General features: G+C 51.4%; 3 protein-coding genes and 1 long non-coding RNA gene across 4 annotated transcripts; all 4 read left to right on the top strand.

The window, feature by feature from the left end:
* Positions 1 to 3,029: 3,029 nt before the first annotated feature.
* LOC146762928 (rho GTPase-activating protein 32-like) lies at positions 3,030 to 10,360 on the top strand. Its single transcript, XM_085542466.1, has 11 exons — positions 3,030 to 3,095; positions 3,614 to 3,695; positions 4,164 to 4,307; positions 4,742 to 4,844; positions 5,002 to 5,134; positions 5,636 to 5,718; positions 6,081 to 6,188; positions 7,078 to 7,102; positions 7,200 to 7,256; positions 7,643 to 7,791; positions 10,348 to 10,360. Exons 1-11 carry the CDS (start codon positions 3,030 to 3,032, stop codon positions 10,358 to 10,360), a joined length of 963 nt encoding a protein of 320 aa, XP_085398592.1.
* A 4,940-nt stretch (positions 10,361 to 15,300) lies between these two features.
* On the top strand, positions 15,301 to 18,535 carry LOC146762927 (rho GTPase-activating protein 32-like). Its single transcript, XM_085542393.1, has 8 exons — positions 15,301 to 15,366; positions 15,885 to 15,966; positions 16,435 to 16,578; positions 17,013 to 17,115; positions 17,273 to 17,405; positions 17,907 to 17,989; positions 18,352 to 18,459; positions 18,517 to 18,535. The coding sequence occupies exons 1-8, from the start codon at positions 15,301 to 15,303 to the stop codon at positions 18,533 to 18,535; spliced, it is 738 nt and encodes a 245-aa protein (XP_085398519.1).
* Positions 18,536 to 19,293: 758 nt separating this feature from the next.
* LOC146762926 (rho GTPase-activating protein 32-like) lies at positions 19,294 to 20,805 on the top strand. Its single transcript, XM_085542327.1, has 3 exons — positions 19,294 to 19,550; positions 19,914 to 20,062; positions 20,313 to 20,805. Exons 1-3 carry the CDS (start codon positions 19,294 to 19,296, stop codon positions 20,729 to 20,731), a joined length of 825 nt encoding a protein of 274 aa, XP_085398453.1. The 3' UTR covers positions 20,732 to 20,805.
* Positions 20,806 to 22,432: 1,627 nt separating this feature from the next.
* On the top strand, positions 22,433 to 24,583 carry LOC146762925 (uncharacterized). Its single transcript, XR_014942301.1, has 3 exons — positions 22,433 to 22,528; positions 22,975 to 23,018; positions 24,448 to 24,583. It is a non-coding gene; the product is annotated as an uncharacterized LOC146762925 (long non-coding RNA).
* The last annotated feature ends 657 nt before the right edge of the window (positions 24,584 to 25,240 follow it).

Here is a 25,240-nt window from a genome sequence, read left to right as displayed (position 1 = left end):
TTAACACAGAAGGAGTAGCTTAGATCTATGTTTACCTTGATTGGAAATGCAGTGCCAAGGGCTGCACACTGTTATGACAGCTCTGAGAGTATGGAAAAGGTATCTGCTGGGTGAGCGCTTTGCTGGGTGAGCATCCCCCTGCTGAAGAGCAGGCAGCTGTTGTGTTTGTAGACAGAATCATCCGTGGGGATTGGAGGCGTTTCCAGCCTTCCAGCTCTTGGCTGTTGCTGTGAGAGTAGAGCTTCCTGCCCAGAGAGAACGAGCAGCAGAAGGGATCCAACGAGAGCAGCTTTAGAAGCTTTTCAGACAAAGCAGGTGGATCAGGCTGTGGCCTGTGCCTGTGCTTTGGAGTGAAGCCAGCAGGCTTTACTTCAAGCAGAATGAGCTGTGGGTGCAGCGTCCAGCAGTGCAAGTGGCCAACAGCTGGAGACAGCATCACCTTGAGCAGCACTCTTGAGGGAAATGCTCAGTGTGAACGAAGGCCACGAAGAAGAGAGTAGCTTGTGGCTGTGTTCACAGGGTAAGGTTTTCCTTCCTGAGCTGTTACCTCTCAGGTGCTGTGTGAGTCTTCTGCAGTGTGCCTACAGCTGTGCGATGTGCTCTGCAGGAAGCGCTGATGTTGCGCTTGCAGCCCTGTCTTTCATGTCTCGTGTCCAATTACACATGTTGTTTGAAGCACCACCTTAGAGGCAGCCTTGATTTCTGCAGCCCCGAGCTTTGTGCAACGAGAGCTCTCCTGCTTCTCGCTGTGATGTGAGACTGAATGGAAGGCCCTGCAGAAGTCTGGGTAGGTGATGTCAGTTGCTGTTCCCTTCACCACCCGTGCTGGGAAAAGCAGGAAATGGGACTGGGGGACATCCCGGCAGTGGGATCCCGCCTCAGCAGAACTGAATGGCTGTTCTGATCCACGTATTTTAACCTGAGTGAATCTGACACTAACCAGAGAGGGGAGGGTGCTGTGGGAAGAAGATGTATGTACCGCAGTTTGTGGTGCAAGTTGTTCTAGGAGCAGCTTGTAACAGTGCCCAGAAGGCTTCCTTTTTGATGGGGAGAGGATTAAGTAGGTTATTTGAATGAATCTATTTCCTTTCTGTTCATCTTTCATACTACCTCTCAAAAAACTGTCTGTGGATTCTGTCATGGTTTTGTGCTGTTGCTGTCAATATTCTACATCATAACATCATGTGCAGTATGAATCATTAATTGAGGGTATAAATAGTGGAATCATGTACAAAGGAAAAGGGTTAAAGAGAAAGTAGGTTTATGTGTGGATTCTGTGAATTCTCAAGTAGTATTTCTTGCTAAAGAGAATTAGTGTGCACCCTGGGCTTTCATATGTGCAAAGGATCTTGTAATCATCTCTGTCTGTGTTTCTTTTAGACCCAGAGATGGAGCAGAGTGGAACACAGACTTGGGTGAATCTTCATTCAGGAGCACGAACACGTAATGCTCATCTTAGGTGTCTGGCTGACAACAAGAGCAGAGAGGTCACAAGGTCACGTGCCCATTTTATTTTATTTTTCATTCATGATGCATAGAGGCGTTCCCCAGACAAAGTGAGCATTTGTCGGCTGGACTTTCTAGAAATGACCTAGGCAGTGAAAATGGGATTGAAGCATCCCAAAGAGCCCTGCAAGAGACTGCTGAGAGTTAATCTGGCACCCTCCTTTGGAAACGTCCGGTGTCTGTCAGTTCTTCCGCTGTGCCCTAACACCTCCCATTGCGCTGCCACACCAGGATAGAATTCCAAGCCCACACTGAGTTCTGGAATGTTGTGGTGTTGTGTTGGAATCAGACGTGACCACTTGGTCTTGCCTCCCCGCCTTGTGGGGGGTCATGGTGGACCAGGCTGTTGGCCCTTGGTGATGTCATAAGCGTCTGGAATGAGGGGAGGAGCGGTGCGTTCTGTGCTCCTTTGTGGGTGAGCTAGTGGTCGGAGTAGTTGGTTGGTTTGTTGCTCTTGTGCCTTTAGTGCCTTTAGTGGCTTTAGTGCCTTTTTCTTCACACCATCGTGCGCAGCATCTTGTAGGTAAGCTGAGCCAACGTGGGATGGACGGGTGGGCAGTGAGGTGTTGAGAACTCCTGGCTGTCGGAGCTCACAGCACCGTATTGCTTACTCTTGACCATCAGACGTAATTTTCCCCCGGTACACACGTTCCAAAGGGGGTATCCGTAAAGGTGGCACCCGTTCGGTGCTTCTTCCGTCGTCGTCTTTACTTAGTTGTGGAAGCATCGTAAAGTTGCTGGGAGGACAGGCATCACGTAGCCTGAGACTCAGCATGTCTTGCAGCAAGGGGATGGGACGGTTGTGCTGTGTGCGTTATTCCATGGCTGTCTTAGCCCTGCTCGCTGACCTGCTCTTTCTCTCTCCTCTCTTCACCATCCGCCCACTGCCTCGGTGCAGCTTTTGCTCTCATTACATCTGAGCAAAGCGACAAGGAACTGCTGCAGGTAGCTTGAGGTGATCTCACTGCCAGGTACGTGCCATGTTTTGTCCCCCTTCATGGTTTTGCCGCAGGGCATGCGAGGGTAGTTCTGAAGAAGTGTCCCCATACTGTGCTGTGTGAACAGAGAAAACAGAAGTGTTTCTGCTCTGTTCCAGCTCTTCACACTTGCTGTGATGGGTGTCGCGTGCAGTGGGATCAGCCGCGAGCCTGAGGTGGCGGCGACGGAGGTACAGTATGAAGCCCTGGCTGGTCTTTGTTCCCTGTGTTGAGCCAGCAGAGGGAGCTGCACATGTACTCTCCTGCAGGAAAGAATGGGCCAAAAAGGGCCTGGCCACCTGTCTGCACCAGTGCCACTGCTGATTAGTCTGGGTAGAGAGAGATGCATCTTTGCATGGCCTGGCAATGCACGCCAGGAAGAGAAACAACTGTGATGAGATGTGCAGCTCCTTCTGAAGTGCTCCCGACAAGGATGGAGCGCATTTGCTGCAGCTTTCTCTGCAGATGTGCTCCTCACCTTGAAATCCTCCTGGTTTGTCCTCAGCTCCTGACCAAGGCTTGTGCTCTGTTTTGCAGGCTGATAACATGCGGAAGCCGCAGCTGGAGCGTGCGGTGTCATCTCTTAACGTTCCGGCGATTGCGGCAGCCCATGTTATTAAGAGCCACGTCGCCCAGGGGCCGGATGAGCTCTCCCTGGAGGTAAGCAGTTCCAGGCGTTCCTTGTTGTCATGCACGGGAGAGTAGTATAGGGTGTGAACGCCTTTCGAATACTCTCAAGACTCCTTCAAAATGTCTCCCTTGCTGTCAAGCTTGAGGATATTCTGCAGCAAAGAATCAGGCAGTTATTTGAGCTGTGCTTTCCTGCCAGCTGTGCTGAAGCTGGGATTGATGTTTCAATCTCTTGCAGGTTGGAGACTTGGTGTGCATAGTTGCTATGCCACCAAAGGAGCTGAGCCCCTGGTGGAGAGGCAAGCGTGGCTTTGAGGTAGGCACACGTTTCCGACTAGAGAGCACAACTTGAGTAGAGTCAGGAATCTCAGACTGGAGCTGCTCTGCCTGCACAGGACGGCTTCTAGACGCAAGCAGTTGCCCTGTGTCGGTGTCAGAGGACCTTCCCTTTGGTGCTGAGCTTGGGCTAATGCCCACCTGTCTTTTTGTTCTTGTTCCAGGTCGGGTTTTTCCCTGGTGAGTGCGTGGAACTCATCAGCGGAAAAGTTCCTGAGTCCCTTGTCAATTCCTTGCCAAAGCCAGGTACGTGTTTTACATTTGACAATGCGGATTAATAAAATGGGGACACAGCTTGGCTTTCAGGGGTTTTGTTAATGCCCGAGATGAGCAAGCTTAGCAAGAGGACTGCATTAAGCGGAACATGCAGAGATCTGGCCCAATCTCACTGTGTTTATTCTTGGGCATGGGGAAGTCACAGAATCCTCCTTGAATGGCTTGGGATTGGAAGGGGCCTAAAGGATCCTCAGGCTCCAAGGCCCCTGCCTCAGTCTGGGTCGCCAGCCTGTGCATTTAGCTGGAGATGAGAGCAGGCTGTATGGGGCCCCTTCTGACCTGGCCTTGGGCAGTTGCAGGGATGGGGAAAACCGTTCTTGCGTGTCCTTGTTCGGAATGTTCTTCCTGTTGTTACGTGCTCGGTCGAATGTGTTATGATCGGCCTCGTCCAACCGATCCAAGCCTGAAATGAACTGGTTTCTTTGTTTTGTTGTGCAGTGCTGAAGAAACGGGGCAAGCTCAGTACCTTCCTTCGTTCCTTGGTGAAGGCCCGCCCCAGGAGAGCAACGGAGCCGGAGCCAACGAAGGAAGGGGTGTTTGGCTGTGACCTGGGGGAGCACCTTCTCCGCTCTGGCCGTGATGGTAAGGAACAACCCATTCCTGAGATCTTTCTCCGTTGGGCATCTAAAGTTGAAAGGGAGATCATATCCAGAAATTGTTTCAGCCTGAAAACGTAGGAAGGCTTCTAGCCACAGAGAGCATCCTGCATCCTTTCCCTAGCTCTTCTGGATGTGAGATTGGATTCTTCCATTCCCCAGGGAGCTGTGATGGGACTTGCAGTGTCTGTGGCTTTGCCAGAATTACTTTCTCCAGGCTGTTGATAGGTCGTGGCATTTCTGGAAAGCCAAGAACGCGTCTCTGTGCACTATCCTCACAGCTGTCTCTGCCAGCCTTCTCCTGTAAGGAGGAAGCAAGCGGTAGCCCGGCTGGGCTTAGAGGATGGGATGTGAGAAGAGCACGGCCTGAACCAGGACTTAAGTAAGAAGCTGAGCTAACCGCTGGCTCTTGTTCTGTAGTCCCCCAGGTCCTCCTGAGCTGCGCTCAATTCATTGAGGAACATGGTGTGGTGCGGGGGATATACCGCCTGTCCGGCGTGGCATCCAGGATCCAGCAACTACGGTAAGAGTGCTGCAACTGACACAGCTGTCAGTAGGGGCCCGTGCCATGCTGCAGGCGTTCAGAGGAACCTCTTCCTTTTCTTGACTGTATGTGTGTCTTTGGACTTGTTTTCCTCTTTCTCAAAGCCCTCTGCCCAATTCTGTGTCCTTCTCTGCAGCCATGAATTCGATACGGAGCAGGTTCCCGAGCTAAGCGTCCGAGAACTTCACAGCGTGAGCTCCCTGTGCAAGTTGTACTTCAGGGAGCTCCCGAACCCTCTCCTGACCGACCAACTGTATGACAAGTTCTCGGTAAGCTCAGGGCAATGTCTTGGAAATGACACATACCTGTTCCCTGGGCGTCCTGGCTGGTGGTTGCAGCAGTGCCCCAGTTCTGAGGTCTTCTTTCTGTTAGCCCCATGAGGCATGCCTTTGCCACATCCTGCCTCTCACTGATGCCACTTGTGGTGGTGCCAGGAGGTGCTTATTTAAGCTATTCACAATGCTTGTGAGAATTCCCTTTCCTTTGCTGTTCCCCAGCTATTGGTAGAATGGGGTTAATAGCAAAGTGGACTTGGAGAGGAATGCCTGCTGCGAGGAGCTGTGCTGTGCAATCAGGCAGTAAAGCCCCCAGAGCTTGCACTGCTTGACCTCAACGACACAGGCTGTGTGCCACTGTGTTCCCCTGATGCCTCTTGGAAGGCATCGAGTCTGCCTCGGTGCTGACCACCAGCGCGCTGTCCCCATGGTTCCCAAACCTGTGGCAGCTCTCCAGCCTGACTGGTGTCTGAATCCCTTCCTGCCTTTTTCCAGGACGCTGTTTGTGCTGCCACAGAGGAGGAGCGGATGCACAGAATGCAGGAAGCCATCCAGCAGCTGCCCGCTCCTCACTACAGGTCAGTGCTGCGCTCGGTCTGCTGAGCTCAGCCCTGCTGCCTTTCAGAGGGCAATGATGCGATTCCAGGTGTTGCCTCACACCTGCAACATCATGCCTGTGCACGCTGAAGCGGCTGAAGGCTGCATTGGGTCAATGGATTGGGTCAGTTCCTTGGCACGGGGGTACGATTGGTGCAGCCAATGGCTGCGGCTGTGCTTTGCAGGGCTTGGTACTGCAGCGTGGTGCCATTGGAAACGTTTTATCTACTTCATATTCAGGGACAGTAGCAATGACAACCACTAGCATGAAGTGAGGTTTGTTTTGTGCACTGCAGCACCGCTTGCTTTTTGGTGCTGAACATCTGCCTCTCTTGTTTTCCAGGACGCTGGAATACCTGATGAGACACTTGGCGTCTCTAGCCAGGAACAGCTCCGTCACCAACATGGACGCTAAGAATTTAGCGATAGTGTGGGCTCCAAACCTTTTAAGGTAAACTTCTTTTTCCGTTTCAACGCCATGCTTACTTCTGCTCTCTCCCAACCCCAGGGGCACAATTTCTAGATGACAGTTTCTGCTCTCATGTTTAGATGGGTCTATTGTGTCCTTGAACTTCCTTGAGAATTTTGTCAGTGGCATTGCTGATGGCCCACTGCGGAAGTCTCCAGAGCCCAGTTTGACAGTTTTTCTCTGCAAAAATTCATACTTGGGGAAATGATCTTGGGGAAATGACTTGTAAGATCTGCCTTTTCTTCAGATCCCAGCAGAGCCAGTCAGCCTGCGCCAGCGGAGAAGTTGCCTGTATGGAGCTGCAGACGCAGTCGGCTGTTGTTGAGTTCATCATAAGCCACACAGACGTCATCTTCTGCTCCAAATCCACACCAGCCGTGGGAGAGGGTGAGCATCTTCCTCCATTAGCTTGATCTTGATCTGACATCTTGATCCAATCCAGGCCTTCTCTAAGACCTCTGAAAATGCTCTAACTGTCGAGGAGACAACAGGCTTCTGGGCTTAGATTAGAATATGGCACCCTGTTGCTATGTCCTTAGTGTGTCCAAACCCAAACCTTACATGGAGAAAACTGTCACTGCTGTTAAGATGTTTTGCCAGCAGGTGATGCATGATTGAAGTGTGGCAGCGAACCTTTCTGAGTTCCCTGCCCACTAGTTTTAATAGGGTTTTCGTTTGCCTATTTTGATACATTGAGCTGCTCTTAATTGTGGCTGTGTCCTTTGCCACGAGCATACCTCTAAGCACATGGTTAGTTTGAGCTCCTCGTCTTCCAGTGTCTCGGATAAGCAAGTCTGAGAGAAATGCAGAACTGGGATGGCTGTGCTGCTGCTGTCTGATCCTCCCTCTTACCTGTGGTTTTCCCTTGCAGGGCACAGTTCTCTGGCCGGGCTAAAGTCTGTGTGGGTGTCTCCTCCTGCCACGAAGCTGCTCACCGTGCAGGAGGCACAGGCTGAGAGAAACGGCCAGAGCAGCTCTCCCACTGTGACACAGAGCACCGAGATAGAAGAGGAGGAAGCCCCCGCAGTTGTACAGGGGAACTTCCACACAGTAATTGATTTTCCATCTAAAGGGTAAAGAGGACTTCCCTTTCCAGCCCCTATCATCATTGGTCGGTTGGGTTTTATTGGTTTAATTTTTGTCCATTATATATATATATGAGCCTGCCAGCTCCTGTCCTGTCCTGCTGTGGAGCCTTTGCTCACATGCTCCACATCTTGCTTGACATGGTTGAGAGAAATGTAGCCAGCAGGACTTGAGGGCGGAGCTGTAGGAATGGAAGCGTCCTCTGCTGTTTGAAACAGAGCGCGTTTCTAAGCTGTGTTTCAGCAGAAAGCAGGCAGTGCCAGGAACGGGCAACTGTTGTCAAGGGCTCGGAGCAGCTCTTCCTTCACCCTACACCACGACTGACAGCATGCTCTGTTTTCTCTCTCCAGAGCAAGTTCTCCCAGAAAGAGGATGGAGTCATCGCGCTGCGGCAGTTGGTGTTCCTGCCTCTGCCTGCAAAGACCATCACCTGTGGCCGAACACCAACTGCAGCGCACTGCCAAGGAGCCATCAGAAGCAGAAGTCGTGGTCCTGGCAGGTAAGAGTGCAAATCCAGCTTTCAAAACACTGCTTGTGAGCAACACAGCTAGAATTCATGCTTTCAGTGGGCTTGTACCTCCTTCACGAGGAGGATCCTGCACGAGGATCACTTTCAAGACAGTGACACTGTTGTTAGAAGCCTATTTGCTTCTGCCCACCACCCATACATAGCCAAATGTCAAGAACCTCTTCCATGATTCATCTTGCGAACGTTCGACACTAACCGCTGTGCATCTACTCCTTCCTAGGTGACTCCAGCCCTCATGTACCCCGAAGACTCAGGGCATGTGACGATGATGCATCCTGCGCTTCCATCAATGGAGAACTCATGGGAAGCACAGGATGCTGCAGTTCCAGTGAAAGCCTTCCATATGACAGCAGTGATCAAGAGAAGAACGTCATCGAAGTTCAAGCCCTCATTCATCCCATCCCTGCTGAAGCTGCTGACCTGAGCCTGCCAGACACCACAGGCACCAGCCTGGACCCAGTGCTTCTGCAGTGCAGCCCAGCCCAAGCACAGCCTGAATGCCCCGACAGCAGCAGCACCATGCAGGCTCAGGTCAGCGACACAGAGGAGATGACGAGCCCCTTGGAGGGGGGCATAGAATCAGGCCACCAGGCCCAGGCTCCAAGTAACAGCAGGAGCTCTGAGCCACTCCCTCCTTAACAACAGAGGATGAGTCCCATCTTAAAGCCTGGACCTCTCACGCCCTCCTTTGTCCCATTGAATAAAGGCACGCTCGTGCTCAGTCAACACTTTGGCTGCATTCCAAGTCTTCATTCACAGGGACTGGGAAGAGTGCAAGAAACAGCAAGGCAGCTCAGCTTGCAACGCTCTGGCTGTGGGGTGCGTGCAGCAGAGCTCTGGATGTGTTCACATTTTGCCTGACTTTGGGATGCCTGCAGTGAGAGCTCTGCTACCATTTTTTATGGCAGCAAATAGTCTCTAGCATCCTGGATACTGCTCATGAAAACTGCAAGCCTCCTGGCTGTGGCTTTGTGATGCTTTTCAGTGCTTTTTTTTATTGCTTTTTGGATGCTCTTCAACGCCGTGGCTGCTCCCTGACACCTCTGTCCTCCCACCGTGTCCATTCCTGGCTCCCACCTGTGAGCTGTCCCTGCAGATCATCTCCAGCCCTGCCATCATCGCGCTGCGGCAGGAGGAACTCACCCTGACCAACATCAGGCAGTGCTGCCTGCCTCTCTCACTCTCTCGACCAAGTGTAACTACACTGTCGTGGAGACAAATGCTTTCTGTCACATCCTCTATCTCTGCAGACATTTACTGGTAGGCGGCTCTTGCAGAAGAAGATTCAAGCAGCACAACCTTTTGCTCAGCTACAGCACATGAATGCTACCAAAGCAGAAACAACCCACAAGCTCTGGGTCTGTTTTTCTTACGAAGGCATGCACCGACAGCGTTTGATGGTACCCACCATCCTTGATTTCCTTCCCTGCTTCTTGTCTGATGGCACTGCTGAGCCAGGAACAAGCTGCCCAGTGTGGCAGAGAATGGTGCAGAGCTGTGCTGGAACCTCCTCCCCTTCCTCTGCTGCAGCTTGGTGTGCAACCTCACCCACTTCTCTGACAGACCTGCTGATCCCACGCATGCCATTGGGATGCTCTGGCACGGGATGTGCCTCCAACCCAAAGCTCATTCCCACCTCCCAAGGAAAAGCAAAGCAACCCAAGCATCTCCAGAAAAACTGCCCAGCAGACAGCAGGGAATGCAGACAGCTTCTGGCTGCTCCCCTGCACTCCCGTCCTAAGTAAGAGGCCCCACAAGGACTGGCTGGGAAATCAGTGCATGACACACGTGAGTGTGCACAGCATTGCACAAAGCAGTGGGGTTCCATGAGTTTGTGTGTTTGTGTGTATTTGTGCACCAATGGTGTTGCACACACATTTGTGTCCATGAGTGTACAAATCAGTGGGGTTGCTCAGGTGTGTGTAGGTCAGTGGGTATGTGTGTAAGGACGAGCCTGCACGTATATGTGCGTGCACAGGGGTGTGCAGAGTGTTGGAGCTGCGCAAGGACATTGTGGTACCGGTGTGTGTGTGCACTTTGGGAGTGAAAGGAAGGGGCTGCACATGTGGCTGTGTGTGTGCGCACAGGGCTGCACCAAGGGATGTGGTTGCATGAGTGTGTGTGAGCACACGGATAGTGCGTGGATGCGGTGGCACAATTGTGTGTTTGCACAGGGGTGTGTGAGGAGTTGGGTTGCACACAGGTGGAGACAAAGGGATGTTTTGTGGTATTTGTTGGCACATATGTGTTCCCAGGGATGTTTTGCACGTTTGTGAATGCTAAGGAGGGTACAAGATGCGTTGCGTGCATGAGGGTGTGTAGAAGGGGCAGAGCATTGCACATGTGTGCATGTGCACGTGGATAGGCGGAAGGCTGGGGTGCGGGCTGACCTCTGCTGAGGTGAGTGAGGATTCACGGTGTTGCTCATTGGTAGATTTGTTCACACTGAGTGCTAACAGGGAACTCGCACACCCTTTATGTTTCAGCTGTGCCAGCACTGTGATCCCTTACTGTGATCTCTTGCAGGAATCAAGCGTAGAGCAAAAGGGATGTTTGGGCCAGGTGACCGCAGGAAGGCTGGCTGTTTTAGATGGTGGCAGCTGATGGAAACAGGTGCTCTGGAGACAGTTCAGCTTTTAACAGAAGTCGGGGGACCTGCAGCAAGAACGACTAGGTTCTTGAATGGCTTCTAACATGCACTCTGAGTAGGTCTGTCCTGCTGTGCCATCTCTGCTTCGTTTTGATGAAAGCATTGTATACAACCGCGTGTTGGGCCTGTTTTCCTCTGGAAGGAAGAATTTTAGGTGCAGTTCTCAGTGAGAACGTCTGCTAGGATTTCTGTGTAAGTTAAATCTGAACTAACAGAAGGAGTGCTGCAGGGAAGGGCCCTGCCTCTGCCAGTAAGTTCCTTCTCAGCTCTCCACGACGGACCCCACTGTGGAGATGAGTGTAAACGAGGGCAGTTCAGAATCATCTCTTGCCAGCTTGATGTGCTGGATTTTGAGCTTGTGAAGCCTGCTCTGTCTTTCTGTGGTGTTTCCTTCTGTTCTAAAGGAGAAGGGCAGCATGGTGACTTTTCTCCTGCGGCTTGCAGCTGCACTCCTTGGCACAGCGCTTTGCTTCCAAGCAGCAGATTATTTTGCAGACTGGGGGTGTCTCAGATTCAGCCTTCTATTCCTCTAGTCTGAGAATCATTTTATTTTGAGGAGGAAAGAAAGAATGTGGTTTAATCATAATGACAGTTGAGTGTTAGCACAGTGAGGTGAAGGAGGGCCCCAGAAGCAAATTTGGTGCTGTTGAAGCACTGTGCGATGAGAAGGTGGGAGGTAACACGTGCTGGCAGATGTGGGAACTACTTTGGGATTGAGGTGTGGAGGAAAGGAAAGGCGATGACGGAGCTGATGGCAAAGAGTTTCCTGGGGAGGCTTGGTGCTTGCTTGGGGATGGATCTGATCAACTTCTTGTGTGCTGGTGTCCAGTTGGGCTTTGGAGAGCAGTCTGCATCCCAGGGTCTATCTGGTTAACTCATGCTAACGGCATGAGTTTCATGAGGGCCAAGTGTCGGGTCCTGCATTTTGGTCACAACAACCCCAGGCAACCCTACAGGCTTGGGGAGGTGTGGCTGGAAAGCTCCCAGAAGAAAAGAGACCTTGGTGTGCTGATGGACACTCGGCTGAATATGAGCCAGCAGTGTGCCCAGGTGGCCAAGAGGGCCAATGGAATCCTGGCTTGTATCAGGAATGGTGTGGTGAGCAGGACTAGGGAAGTCATCCTGCCTCTGTACTCGGCATTGGTGACTGGAATAGGCTCCCAAGGGAGGTGGTTGAATCGCCATCCCTGGTTGTATTTAAGAGCCATTTGGATGTGGTACTCAGGGATATGATTTAGTGTAGGGCTTTTAGAGTTAGGGTACTGGTTAGGCTGCGGTTGGACTTGATCATCTTCAAGGTCTTTTCCAACCTGAGTAATTCTACAATCCTATGGTAGGACCGGGGCTTGGGCCAGACCAGGGCAAATCCAGAGACAGGAGTCCAATGGATTTGAGACCTGACTTGAAGCCTGTGGGCATCACCCAGGACTTGGGGTGAGAGGATGAGGCGTAGGAACAAGAACCTCTTTGGTCCGTATTAGCTCCTGCCGTTCCCTTTTTTGTGGGGATCAGTGTGGGGTATTTTTGTGTAAAGAACTGACTCATTGTGCAGCCTGTGAATGAATTCATTCTCACCTGCTGATTGGTGCTCTTCTCTAGATGGAGCTGCAGTGGAAATGGACACTTGTGGTCTGATGTCCGGCCCCCTCCCACATGCTCTGATCAGTTGAATTAGCAAGACCTGGCTCTTGGTTGGTGAGTTGGCTTTTGTTGGCTTGGAGACACGTCTTCCAGTTGCACCTCGTGTCATATCTGTTGTGTTGAGCTCTCGAGCTCCAACTGCAACTGGGAATCTAAGTATTAACACAGAAGGAGTAGCTTAGATCTATGTTTACCTTGATTGGAAATGCAGTGCCAAGGGCTGCACACTGTTATGACAGCTCTGAGAGTATGGAAAAGGTATCTGCTGGGTGAGCGCTTTGCTGGGTGAGCATCCCCCTGCTGAAGAGCAGGCAGCTGTTGTGTTTGTAGACAGAATCATCCGTGGGGATTGGAGGCGTTTCCAGCCTTCCAGCTCTTGGCTGTTGCTGTGAGAGTAGAGCTTCCTGCCCAGAGAGAACGAGCAGCAGAAGGGATCCAACGAGAGCAGCTTTAGAAGCTTTTCAGACAAAGCAGGTGGATCAGGCTGTGGCCTGTGCCTGTGCTTTGGAGTGAAGCCAGCAGGCTTTACTTCAAGCAGAATGAGCTGTGGGTGCAGCGTCCAGCAGTGCAAGTGGCCAACAGCTGGAGACAGCATCACCTTGAGCAGCACTCTTGAGGGAAATGCTCAGTGTGAACGAAGGCCACGAAGAAGAGAGTAGCTTGTGGCTGTGTTCACAGGGTAAGGTTTTCCTTCCTGAGCTGTTACCTCTCAGGTGCTGTGTGAGTCTTCTGCAGTGTGCCTACAGCTGTGCGATGTGCTCTGCAGGAAGCGCTGATGTTGCGCTTGCAGCCCTGTCTTTCATGTCTCGTGTCCAATTACACATGTTGTTTGAAGCACCACCTTAGAGGCAGCCTTGATTTCTGCAGCCCCGAGCTTTGTGCAACGAGAGCTCTCCTGCTTCTCGCTGTGATGTGAGACTGAATGGAAGGCCCTGCAGAAGTCTGGGTAGGTGATGTCAGTTGCTGTTCCCTTCACCACCCGTGCTGGGAAAAGCAGGAAATGGGACTGGGGGACATCCCGGCAGTGGGATCCCGCCTCAGCAGAACTGAATGGCTGTTCTGATCCACGTATTTTAACCTGAGTGAATCTGACACTAACCAGAGAGGGGAGGGTGCTGTGGGAAGAAGATGTATGTACCGCAGTTTGTGGTGCAAGTTGTTCTAGGAGCAGCTTGTAACAGTGCCCAGAAGGCTTCCTTTTTGATGGGGAGAGGATTAAGTAGGTTATTTGAATGAATCTATTTCCTTTCTGTTCATCTTTCATACTACCTCTCAAAAAACTGTCTGTGGATTCTGTCATGGTTTTGTGCTGTTGCTGTCAATATTCTACATCATAACATCATGTGCAGTATGAATCATTAATTGAGGGTATAAATAGTGGAATCATGTACAAAGGAAAAGGGTTAAAGAGAAAGTAAGTTTATGTGTGGATTCTGTGAATTCTCAAGTAGTATTTCTTGCTAAAGAGAATTAGTGTGCACCCTGGGCTTTCATATGTGCAAAGGATCTTGTAATCATCTCTGTCTGTGTTTCTTTTAGACCCAGAGATGGAGCAGAGTGGAACACAGACTTGGGTGAATCTTCATTCAGGAGCACGAACACGTAATGCTCATCTTAGGTGTCTGGCTGACAACAAGAGCAGAGAGGTCACAAGGTCACGTGCCCATTTTATTTTATTTTTCATTCATGATGCATAGAGGCGTTCCCCAGACAAAGTGAGCATTTGTCGGCTGGACTTTCTAGAAATGACCTAGGCAGTGAAAATGGGATTGAAGCATCCCAAAGAGCCCTGCAAGAGACTGCTGAGAGTTAATCTGGCACCCTCCTTTGGAAACGTCCGGTGTCTGTCAGTTCTTCAGCTGTGCCCTAACACCTCCCATTGCGCTGCCACACCAGGATAGAATTCCAAGCCCACACTGAGTTCTGGAATGTTGTGGTGTTGTGTTGGAATCAGACGTGACCACTTGGTCTTGCCTCCCCGCCTTGTGGGGGGTCATGGTGGACCAGGCTGTTGGCCCTTGGTGATGTCATAAGCGTCTGGAATGAGGGGAGGAGCGGTGCGTTCTGTGCTCCTTTGTGGGTGAGCTAGTGGTCGGAGTAGTTGGTTGGTTTGTTGCTCTTGTGCCTTTAGTGCCTTTAGTGGCTTTAGTGCCTTTTTCTTCACACCATCGTGCGCAGCATCTTGTAGGTAAGCTGAGCCAACGTGGGATGGACGGGTGGGCAGTGAGGTGTTGAGAACTCCTGGCTGTCGGAGCTCACAGCACCGTATTGCTTACTCTTGACCATCAGACGTAATTTTCCCCCGGTACACACGTTCCAAAGGGGGTATCCGTAAAGGTGGCACCCGTTCGGTGCTTCTTCCGTCGTCGTCTTTACTTAGTTGTGGAAGCATCGTAAAGTTGCTGGGAGGACAGGCATCACGTAGCCTGAGACTCAGCATGTCTTGCAGCAAGGGGATGGGACGGTTGTGCTGTGTGCGTTATTCCATGGCTGTCTTAGCCCTGCTCGCTGACCTGCTCTTTCTCTCTCCTCTCTTCACCATCCGCCCACTGCCTCGGTGCAGCTTTTGCTCTCATTACATCTGAGCAAAGCGACAAGGAACTGCTGCAGGTAGCTTGAGGTGATCTCACTGCCAGGTACGTGCCATGTTTTGTCCCCCTTCATGGTTTTGCCGCAGGGCATGCGAGGGTAGTTCTGAAGAAGTGTCCCCATACTGTGCTGTGTGAACAGAGAAAACAGAAGTGTTTCTGCTCTGTTCCAGCTCTTCACACTTGCTGTGATGGGTGTCGCGTGCAGTGGGATCAGCCGCGAGCCTGAGGTGGCGGCGACGGAGGTACAGTATGAAGCCCTGGCTGGTCTTTGTTCCCTGTGTTGAGCCAGCAGAGGGAGCTGCACATGTACTCTCCTGCAGGAAAGAATGGGCCAAAAAGGGCCTGGCCACCTGTCTGCACCAGTGCCACTGCTGATTAGTCTGGGTAGAGAGAGATGCATCTTTGCATGGCCTGGCAATGCACGCCAGGAAGAGAAACAACTGTGATGAGATGTGCAGCTCCTTCTGAAGTGCTCCCGACAAGGATGGAACGCATTTGCTGCAGCTTTCTCTGCAGATGTGCTCCTCACCTTGAAATCCTCCTGGTTTGTCCTCAGCTCCTGACCAAGGCTTGTGCTCTGTTTTGCAGGCTGATAACATGCGGAAGCCGCAGCTGGAGCGTGCGGTGTCATCTCTTAACGTTCCGGCGATTGCGGCAGCCCATGTTATTAAGAGCCACGTCGCCCAGGGGCCGGATGAGCTCTCCCTGGAGGTAAGCAGTTCCAGGCGTTCCTTGTTGTCATGCACGGGAGAGTAGTATAGGGTGTGAACGCCTTTCGAATACTCTCAAGACTCCTTCAAAATGTCTCCCTTGCTGTCAAGCTTGAGGATATTCTGCAGCAAAGAATCAGGCAGTTATTTGAGCTGTGCTTTCCTGCCAGCTGTGCTGAAGCTGGGATTGATGTTTCAATCTCTTGCAGGTTGGAGACTTGGTGTGCATAGTTGCTATGCCACCAAAGGAGCTGAGCCCCTGGTGGAGAGGCAAGCGTGGCTTTGAGGTAGGCACACGTTTCCGACTAGAGAGCACAACTTGAGTAGAGTCAGGAATCTCAGACTGGAGCTGCTCTGCCTGCACAGGACGGCTTCTAGACGCAAGCAGTTGCCCTGTGTCGGTGTCAGAGGACCTTCCCTTTGGTGCTGAGCTTGGGCTAATGCCCACCTGTCTTTTTGTTCTTGTTCCAGGTCGGGTTTTTCCCTGGTGAGTGCGTGGAACTCATCAGCGGAAAAGTTCCCGAGTCCCTCGTCAATTCCTTGCCAAAGCCAGGTACGTGTTTTACATTTGACAATGCGGATTAATAAAATGGGGACACAGCTTGGCTTTCAGGGGTTTTGTTAATGCCCGAGATGAGCAAGCTTAGCAAGAGGACTGCATTAAGCGGAACACGCAGAGATCTGGCCCAATCTCACTGTGTTTATTCTTGGGCATGGGGAAGTCACAGAATCCTCCTTGAATGGCTTGGGATTGGAAGGGGCCTAAAGGATCCTCAGGCTCCAAGGCCCCTGCCTCAGTCTGGGTCGCCAGCCTGTGCATTTAGCTGGAGATGAGAGCAGGCTGTATGGGGCCCCTTCTGACCTGGCCTTGGGCAGTTGCAGGGATGGGGAAAACCGTTCTTGCGTGTCCTTGTTCGGAATGTTCTTCCTGTTGTTACGTGCTCGGTCGAATGTGTTATGATCGGCCTCGTCCAACCGATCCAAGCCTGAAATGAACTGGTTTCTTTGTTTTGTTGTGCAGTGCTGAAGAAACGGGGCAAGCTCAGTACCTTCCTTCGTTCCTTGGTGAAGGCCCGCCCCAGGAGAGCAACGGAGCCGGAGCCAACGAAGGAAGGGGTGTTTGGCTGTGACCTGGGGGAGCACCTTCTCCGCTCTGGCCGTGATGGTAAGGAACAACCCATTCCTGAGATCTTTCTCCGTTGGGCATCTAAAGTTGAAAGGGAGATCATATCCAGAAATTGTTTCAGCCTGAAAACGTAGGAAGGCTTCTAGCCACAGAGAGCATCCTGCATCCTTTCCCTAGCTCTTCTGGATGTGAGATTGGATTCTTCCATTCCCCAGGGAGCTGTGATGGGACTTGCAGTGTCTGTGGCTTTGCCAGAATTACTTTCTCCAGGCTGTTGATAGGTCGTGGCATTTCTGGAAAGCCAAGAACGCGTCTCTGTGCACTATCCTCACAGCTGTCTCTGCCAGCCTTCTCCTGTAAGGAGGAAGCAAGCGGTAGCCCGGCTGGGCTTAGAGGATGGGATGTGAGAAGAGCACGGCCTGAACCAGGACTTAAGTAAGAAGCTGAGCTAACCGCTGGCTCTTGTTCTGTAGTCCCCCAGGTCCTCCTGAGCTGCGCTCAATTCATTGAGGAACATGGTGTGGTGCGGGGGATATACCGCCTGTCCGGCGTGGCATCCAGGATCCAGCAACTACGGTAAGAGTGCTGCAACTGACACAGCTGTCAGTAGGGGCCCGTGCCATGCTGCAGGCGTTCAGAGGAACCTCTTCCTTTTCTTGACTGTATGTGTGTCTTTGGACTTGTTTTCCTCTTTCTCAAAGCCCTCTGCCCAATTCTGTGTCCTTCTCTGCAGCCATGAATTCGATACGGAGCAGGTTCCCGAGCTAAGCGTCCGAGAACTTCACAGCGTGAGCTCCCTGTGCAAGTTGTACTTCAGGGAGCTCCCGAACCCTCTCCTGACCGACCAACTGTATGACAAGTTCTCGGTAAGCTCAGGGCAATGTCTTGGAAATGACACATACCTGTTCCCTGGGCGTCCTGGCTGGTGGTTGCAGCAGTGCCCCAGTTCTGAGGTCTTCTTTCTGTTAGCCCCATGAGGCATGCCTTTGCCACATCCTGCCTCTCACTGATGCCACTTGTGGTGGTGCCAGGAGGTGCTTATTTAAGCTATTCACAATGCTTGTGAGAATTCCCTTTCCTTTGCTGTTCCCCAGCTATTGGTAGAATGGGGTTAATAGCAAAGTGGACTTGGAGAGGAATGCCTGCTGCGAGGAGCTGTGCTGTGCAATCAGGCAGTAAAGCCCCCAGAGCTTGCACTGCTTGACCTCAATGACACAGGCTGTGTGCCACTGTGTTCCCCTGATGCCTCTTGGAAGGCATCGAGTCTGCCTCGGTGCTGACCACCAGCGCGCTGTCCCCATGGTTCCCAAACCTGTGGCAGCTCTCCAGCCTGACTGGTGTCTGAATCCCTTCCTGCCTTTTTCCAGGACGCTGTTTGTGCTGCCACAGAGGAGGAGCGGATGCACAGAATGCAGGAAGCCATCCAGCAGCTGCCCGCTCCTCACTACAGGTCAGTGCTGTGCTCGGTCTGCTGAGCTCAGCCCTGCTGCCTTTCAGAGGGCAATGATGCGATTCCAGGTGTTGCCTCACACCTGCAACATCATGCCTGTGCACGCTGAAGCGGCTGAAGGCTGCATTGGGTCAATGGATTGGGTCAGTTCCTTGGCACGGGGGTACGATTGGTGCAGCCAATGGCTGCGGCTGTGCTTTGCAGGGCTTGGTACTGCAGCGTGGTGCCATTGGAAACGTTTTATCTACTTCATATTCAGGGACAGTAGCAATGACAACCACTAGCATGAAGTGAGGTTTGTTTTGTGCACTGCAGCACTGCTTGCTTTTTGGTGCTGAACATCTGCCTCTCTTGTTTTCCAGGACGCTGGAATACCTGATGAGACACTTGGCGTCTCTAGCCAGGAACAGCTCCGTCACCAACATGGACGCTAAGAATTTAGCGATAGTGTGGGCTCCAAACCTTTTAAGGTAAACTTCTTTTTCCGTTTCAACGCCATGCTTACTTCTGCTCTCTCCCAACCCCAGGGGCACAATTTCTAGATGACAGTTTCTGCTCTCATGTTTAGATGGGTCTATTGTGTCCTTGAACTTCCTTGAGAATTTTGTCAGTGGCATTGCTGATGGCCCACTGCGGAAGTCTCCAGAGCCCAGTTTGACAGTTTTTCTCTGCAAAAATTCATACTTGGGGAAATGATCTTGGGGAAATGACTTGTAAGATCTGCCTTTTCTTCAGATCCCAGCAGAGCCAGTCAGCCTGCGCCAGCGGAGAAGTTGCCTGTATGGAGCTGCAGACGCAGTCGGCTGTTGTTGAGTTCATCATAAGCCACACAGACGTCATCTTCTGCTCCAAATCCACACCAGCCGTGGGAGAGGGTGAGCATCTTCCTCCATTAGCTTGATCTTGATCTGACATCTTGATCCAATCCAGGCCTTCTCTAAGACCTCTGAAAATGCTCTAACTGTCGAGGAGACAACAGGCTTCTGGGCTTAGATTAGAATATGGCACCCTGTTGCTATGTCCTTAGTGTGTCCAAACCCAAACCTTACATGGAGAAAACTGTCACTGCTGTTAAGATGTTTTGCCAGCAGGTGATGCATGATTGAAGTGTGGCAGCGAACCTTTCTGAGTTCCCTGCCCACTAGTTTTAATAGGGTTTTCGTTTGCCTATTTTGATACATTGAGCTGCTCTTAATTGTGGCTGTGTCCTTTGCCACGAGCATACCTCTAAGCACATGGTTAGTTTGAGCTCCTCGTCTTCCAGTGTCTCGGATAAGCAAGTCTGAGAGAAATGCAGAACTGGGATGGCTGTGCTGCTGCTGTCTGATCCTCCCTCTTACCTGTGGTTTTCCCTTGCAGGGCACAGTTCTCTGGCCGGGCTAAAGTCTGTGTGGGTGTCTCCTCCTGCCACGAAGCTGCTCACCGTGCAGGAGGCACAGGCTGAGAGAAACGGCCAGAGCAGCTCTCCCACTGTGACACAGAGCAGCGAGATAGAAGAGGAGGAAGCCCCCGCAGTTGTACAGGGGAACTTCCACACAGTAATTGATTTTCCATCTAAAAGGTAAAGAGGACTTCCCTTTCCAGCCCCTATCATCATTGGTCGGTTGGGTTTTATTGGTTTAATTTTTGTCCATTATATATATATATGAGCCTGCCAGCTCCTGTCCTGTCCTGCTGTGGAGCCTTTGCTCACATGCTCCACATCTTGCTTGACATGGTTGAGAGAAATGTAGCCAGCAGGACTTGAGGGCGGAGCTGTAGGAATGGAAGCGTCCTCTGCTGTTTGAAACAGAGCGCGTTTCTAAGCTGTGTTTCAGCAGAAAGCAGGCAGTGCCAGGAACGGGCAACTGTTGTCAAGGGCTCGGAGCAGCTCTTCCTTCACCCTACACCACGACTGACAGCATGCTCTGTTTTCTCTCTCCAGAGCAAGTTCTCCCAGAAAGAGGATGGAGTCATCGCGCTGCGGCAGTTGGTGTTCCTGCCTCTGCCTGCAAAGACCATCACCTGTGGCCGAACACCAACTGCAGCGCAGTGCCAGGGAGCCATCAGAAGCAGAAGTCGTGGTCCTGGCAGGTAAGAGTGCAAATCCAGCTTTCAAAACACTGCTTGTGAGCAACACAGCTAGAATTCATGCTTTCAGTGGGCTTGTACCTCCTTCACGAGGAGGATCCTGCACGAGGATCACTTTCAAGACAGTGACACTGTTGTTAGAAGCCTATTTGCTTCTGCCCACCACCCATACATAGCCAAATGTCAAGAACCTCTTCCATGATTCATCTTGCGAACGTTCGACACTAACCGCTGTGCATCTACTCCTTCCTAGGTGACTCCAGCCCTCATGTACCCCGAAGACTCAGGGCATGTGACGATGATGCATCCTGCGCTTCCATCAATGGAGAACTCATGGGAAGCACAGGATGCTGCAGTTCCAGTGAAAGCCTTCCATATGACAGCAGTGATCAAGAGAAGAACGTCATCGAAGTTCAAGCCCTCATTCATCCCATCCCTGCTGAAGCTGCTGACCTGAGCCTGCCAGACACCACAGGCACCAGCCTGGACCCAGTGCTTCTGCAGTGCAGCCCAGCCCAAGCACAGCCTGAATGCCCCGACAGCAGCAGCACCATGCAGGCTCAGGTCAGCGACACAGAGGAGATGACGAGCCCCTTGGAGGGGGGCATAGAATCAGGCCACCAGGCCCAGGCTCCAAGTAACAGCAGGAGCTCTGAGCCACTCCCTCCTTAACAACAGAGGATGAGTCCCATCTTAAAGCCTGGACCTCTCACGCCCTCCTTTGTCCCATTGAATAAAGGCACGCTCGTGCTCAGTCAACACTTTGGCTGCATTCCAAGTCTTCATTCACAGGGACTGGGAAGAGTGCAAGAAACAGCAAGGCAGCTCAGCTTGCAACGCTCTGGCTGTGGGGTGCGTGCAGCAGAGCTCTGGATGTGTTCACATTTTGCCTGACTTTGGGATGCCTGCAGTGAGAGCTCTGCTACCATTTTTTATGGCAGCAAATAGTCTCTAGCATCCTGGATACTGCTCATGAAAACTGCAAGCCTCCTGGCTGTGGCTTTGTGATGCTTTTCAGTGCTTTTTTTTATTGCTTTTTGGATGCTCTTCAACGCCGTGGCTGCTCCCTGACACCTCTGTCCTCCCACCGTGTCCATTCCTGGCTCCCACCTGTGAGCTGTCCCTGCAGATCATCTCCAGCCCTGCCATCATCGCGCTGCGGCAGGAGGAACTCACCCTGACCAACATCAGGCAGTGCTGCCTGCCTCTCTCACTCTCTCGACCAAGTGTAACTACACTGTCGTGGAGACAAATGCTTTCTGTCACATCCTCTATCTCTGCAGACATTTACTGGTAGGCGGCTCTTGCAGAAGAAGATTCAAGCAGCACAACCTTTTGCTCAGCTACAGCACATGAATGCTACCAAAGCAGAAACAACCCACAAGCTCTGGGTCTGTTTTTCTTACGAAGGCATGCACCACAGTGTTTGATGGTACCCCCCATCCTTGATTTCCTTCACAGGAAAGGGCTGCACCAAGGGCTGCAAAAAGGGATGTGGTTGCATGAGTGTGTGTGAGCACATGGATAGTGCATGGACGCAGTGGCACAAATGTGTGCTTGCACAGGGGTGTGCTGAGGAGCTGGGTTGCACACAGGTGCACACAATGGGATGTTTTAACCCTTTGCCCCTAAAAGCAGTTTTCCAGTGTCTCTCATCCAAGAATTCTTTGAACAGCAGCTGACTCTCCTGAAGCTCTGGGTCCTGACTTTGCTTTTTGCCAGGTCCGCATTCTTTGAGATGAGGAACTCTCGGAGGGCATGGTCACTACAGCCCTGACCACCTCCAGTCCTAACCCCTGCTGTGCATCATGTCCAGTAATGCTTCCCTTCTGCTTGGTGTGCTTAATGCTTGGCCCACAAAGTTATTCTCAGTGCACTCCAGCAGGCTCTCAGACAGCTTGCAGCCAGCCATGCTGATTTCCCAGCCTGACTGGAATCCCCCATCAAGTTGAGAGTCAGTGAACGCGGTGCTTCTGGTAGCTGCAGTAAGCAGGGCCCATCAACAGGCTCCCTTGACCAGGCGGCCTGGAGCAGACCCTCACCTCCAGAAGCCCATTATTGGTTCAGTCCCGAATTTTACCCACAAGTTCTCAGTATGATCATGGCTGTTCTTAGTCCTTTGCAGTCAGCTTCTTCATAGAGAGGGCAAATCCCTCGCCCTCCAGAATCCCATAGTAACAATCATGTCTCCTTTATGTCAGGCTTTTGATTTCTTTTTTAAATTATTATTATTTTTTTCACATTTACTAGGTAGGAAAATTAATTTCTGAGCCAGGAGAAGAAGTGCAACATGAAACAATCTTCCTTGCTCTGCTCACTTTGCTTGAGTTGCCTAGTGCTCCTCAGGTAACGTGCTGCAGAGCTGACCTTGGTGGCAAGGGCTGTGTCTTCATTTTCTACCTTTCACGTGGGAACATAAGAAGACTATTCAGAGCAGGAGCTGCAGTGCGAGATGAATGGCATGAGAAGGTAAGGCTGGGAACCAAGGACACAGCTTTTGTGTCACTCACCCACCTGTGGCAGAGGTCAGGATTTCTGCAGGTATGGGAAATTATCCCACTGCTTTGTGCCTTATAAGGAGCTGAGAAGCTTTCCTTGCTCAAGTCCTGCTTCCAAGCTTAACCACCTATGGGGAAGTAAATGTCACTTTTCTGGTGTCCTTCAATTCTGTGTCCGCATTTTCCCAAAAGCAAAAGAATTTGGAGGTAACCAGCTGCAGTGAAGTGAGTGATTTCAGTGCCTATTTCTGATGGTGGCAATGAGTTCAGAGGTCACACTGAATTGACGGTGCCTGTCTCCATTCTGACAAAGGCTGTAGTTGCAGCTGACTTCCCGAGGCTGCCATACGTGGTGGTGACGCAGCCTTGGGCTTGTGCGTTTGCATGACTCCCACCTTTCCTTTCTGTGTCTTGCAGGTCAGCTGGTGCTGGAAGCGGCCGGTATCTGAGTAGGAATGAAGGTGAGTGCAGGAGCAGCTGCTGAGGGGAGGAAGGAAGTCCATGCTAATGAGCTCTGAAGCATCTGCGGGTCCGGTACCAGAGGAGGCAGCAGTGATGCAGGGGGTTCCCCAGCAGGAAGCTGGCTCATCCAAATGCTTGCTAAGTGTTTGGAAGCCCAAACCCTCCTGGTCTCTAAGCTGTAGGCAGCCCAGAGGCAGCATCTCCTTGAACTGATGGTGGTGTGCCTGAGTGAGGGAGTGATCCAAGCTGGATGCAGAAGTCATCTTAATTTCTCTGTTATTTTACTTCATATTACCCTATTGGGTGACCCTTGTGTTGATTTCTTAAAAATTGGATCAAAGAGGTGACCACTCCCTTTGCTTATGGTGAAAGCACCGAAGTGCTGTGGGCACTCACCAAGGTTGTGATCATTGCTGGTGAGGGGGTGGGAGCATTTGTCCCACAGCTGGAGAGCAGAGCTGGTGCTCTGATGAGTGCTGCACATGGAGACAGAGCTTTGGGCCTCCTTAGAAGACAGCACCCTGTGAGAGCTCACTTGAAATCACTGAGCATGTGCAAGATGGGACCCTCTGTTAATGATTTTGGGAGGAACAATGAATATGGATATACTGACTGGGAAAACTTTTGCATATGTAATACAAGTTATGTTTATTAGCTGAAGGTCTTTTGCTCAAGGTATGCACAGTTAGGGTGGAGATATCCCTTTGTGCATCTGACATAACAAATAAAAAATGCTTAGTCATTAACATCACTTTGGAGTTAATGAGTTAATTATTCCCAAATTTCAGATGACACACCCACTGCATACGATGGCACGCTGGAGAACTTCACTCTGTGTGGCCTAGGGCACTCCAGAGGCTTCCCACTATAAGTGAGAGGACTCCCAAGGACCCTCAGTATATTTGAGGCACCCTAAGAGATTCCTGGACACATCCAATGAGTTTAGGGGCATCCTAGAAGCTCTTAAGTGTAACCTTTGGCACCCTAGAAGAGTGCCTTGAACCCCCAGAGTGCTCCCTACAGACCAAGCAGGGATCCCAGGTTCACCAAGTATATACACTGGGGGACCAGAGAGCACTCCCAGAGCTGCTTATTATTTTCTAGGGCGCATAGTAGCTTTCCAGTGTGCCCCAGCCTGTCCTCTTTTGACAATGCTGACATTCAGCCTGTGAGTTTTGGTCTTTTGCCCCCTTTGACATAGTGATCTTTTGAACTTGGAGGTTGCACAGAGCAAGGAACAGTAAGCCTAAGGGTTACCAACTAAAAAAAGTCAAGGGACAGCAGAACAGGAGGGAAAACAGGCTAAGCAGCAGGAAGCGCATGCAGATGTAATCATAAAACAAACAAATCAGCAAGCAGAACAGAGAAACAGAAAAAACAGATTAACAGTTCCTTTATTTACAGCTTAATTTAACTTAACTTCAACAGAAACTCAAAGGCTCGCTGTCTCTGTCTCTGTACTTCACCCATCACCAGGGCTGATGGCCCTGTGAGCAGAGCTGGATCTTTGTGCTTTCTGGTCTTTTGGACAGCAGCTCCTCTGAGTGCTGAGCATGGACATGAGGTAAGGAGAGTGGGAGGCAGCTTCTCCTCTTCTGAGGGAGAAATGGAACCCAATGGATCACGAGACCCCCCTGTAAACAAGGGAGGGCCATTGCCCCATACCTACTCCCATAGCCCCAGCACTTTCTTCCCACTGACACCCTGGTCAGCACAAATGCATCACTGCTGTGTCACAGCCCTTGGCCTTTGCCATCCACGAAGCTTGTTCGCATTTAAAGGGCTGCAGCCTCTGTGCAGCTCCTTTGGGTGGATCTGAGGCTCTCCTGTCCTGGCAGTGGGGAGAAGCAGGAGTTGTACCCCACGCACAGCTCCCCTTTTCTGCTGAAACATCAGCTTTATCCCTGTCACTGCTCCTGTCCTTGGCCAAGCTGGTGTCAGTGAGCACTGCTGCAGCTTACCTTGGCCTTCTCTGGAGGAAGAGGGTCACCAGTGCAGGCACACACACAGTACTCGAGCTGCAAAAGCACTCATTCAATCACTGATGCACCCTCTCTGTCCAGACAGCACCCCTGCTTGGATCCCTTAAGTAGCAGCACCATGTCTCTATCCAATATCCCTAGGCAGATTTCAGGCCCTTTGTCACGCACTTATCCCCAGCTGTAAGTCTGTGACAGGGGGACACAGGAGCCGGGAAATAAAATAAAATGGAGAGACAAAG

This window comes from Coturnix japonica, chromosome 1 (genome assembly GCF_054131305.1).
Source record: "Coturnix japonica strain WE chromosome 1, WE-NBRP24, whole genome shotgun sequence".
NCBI lineage: Eukaryota > Metazoa > Chordata > Aves > Galliformes > Phasianidae > Coturnix > Coturnix japonica.
The sequence above is the reverse complement of the archived record's forward strand: the minus strand, read 5'-3'. Positions and strand labels throughout refer to the sequence as shown.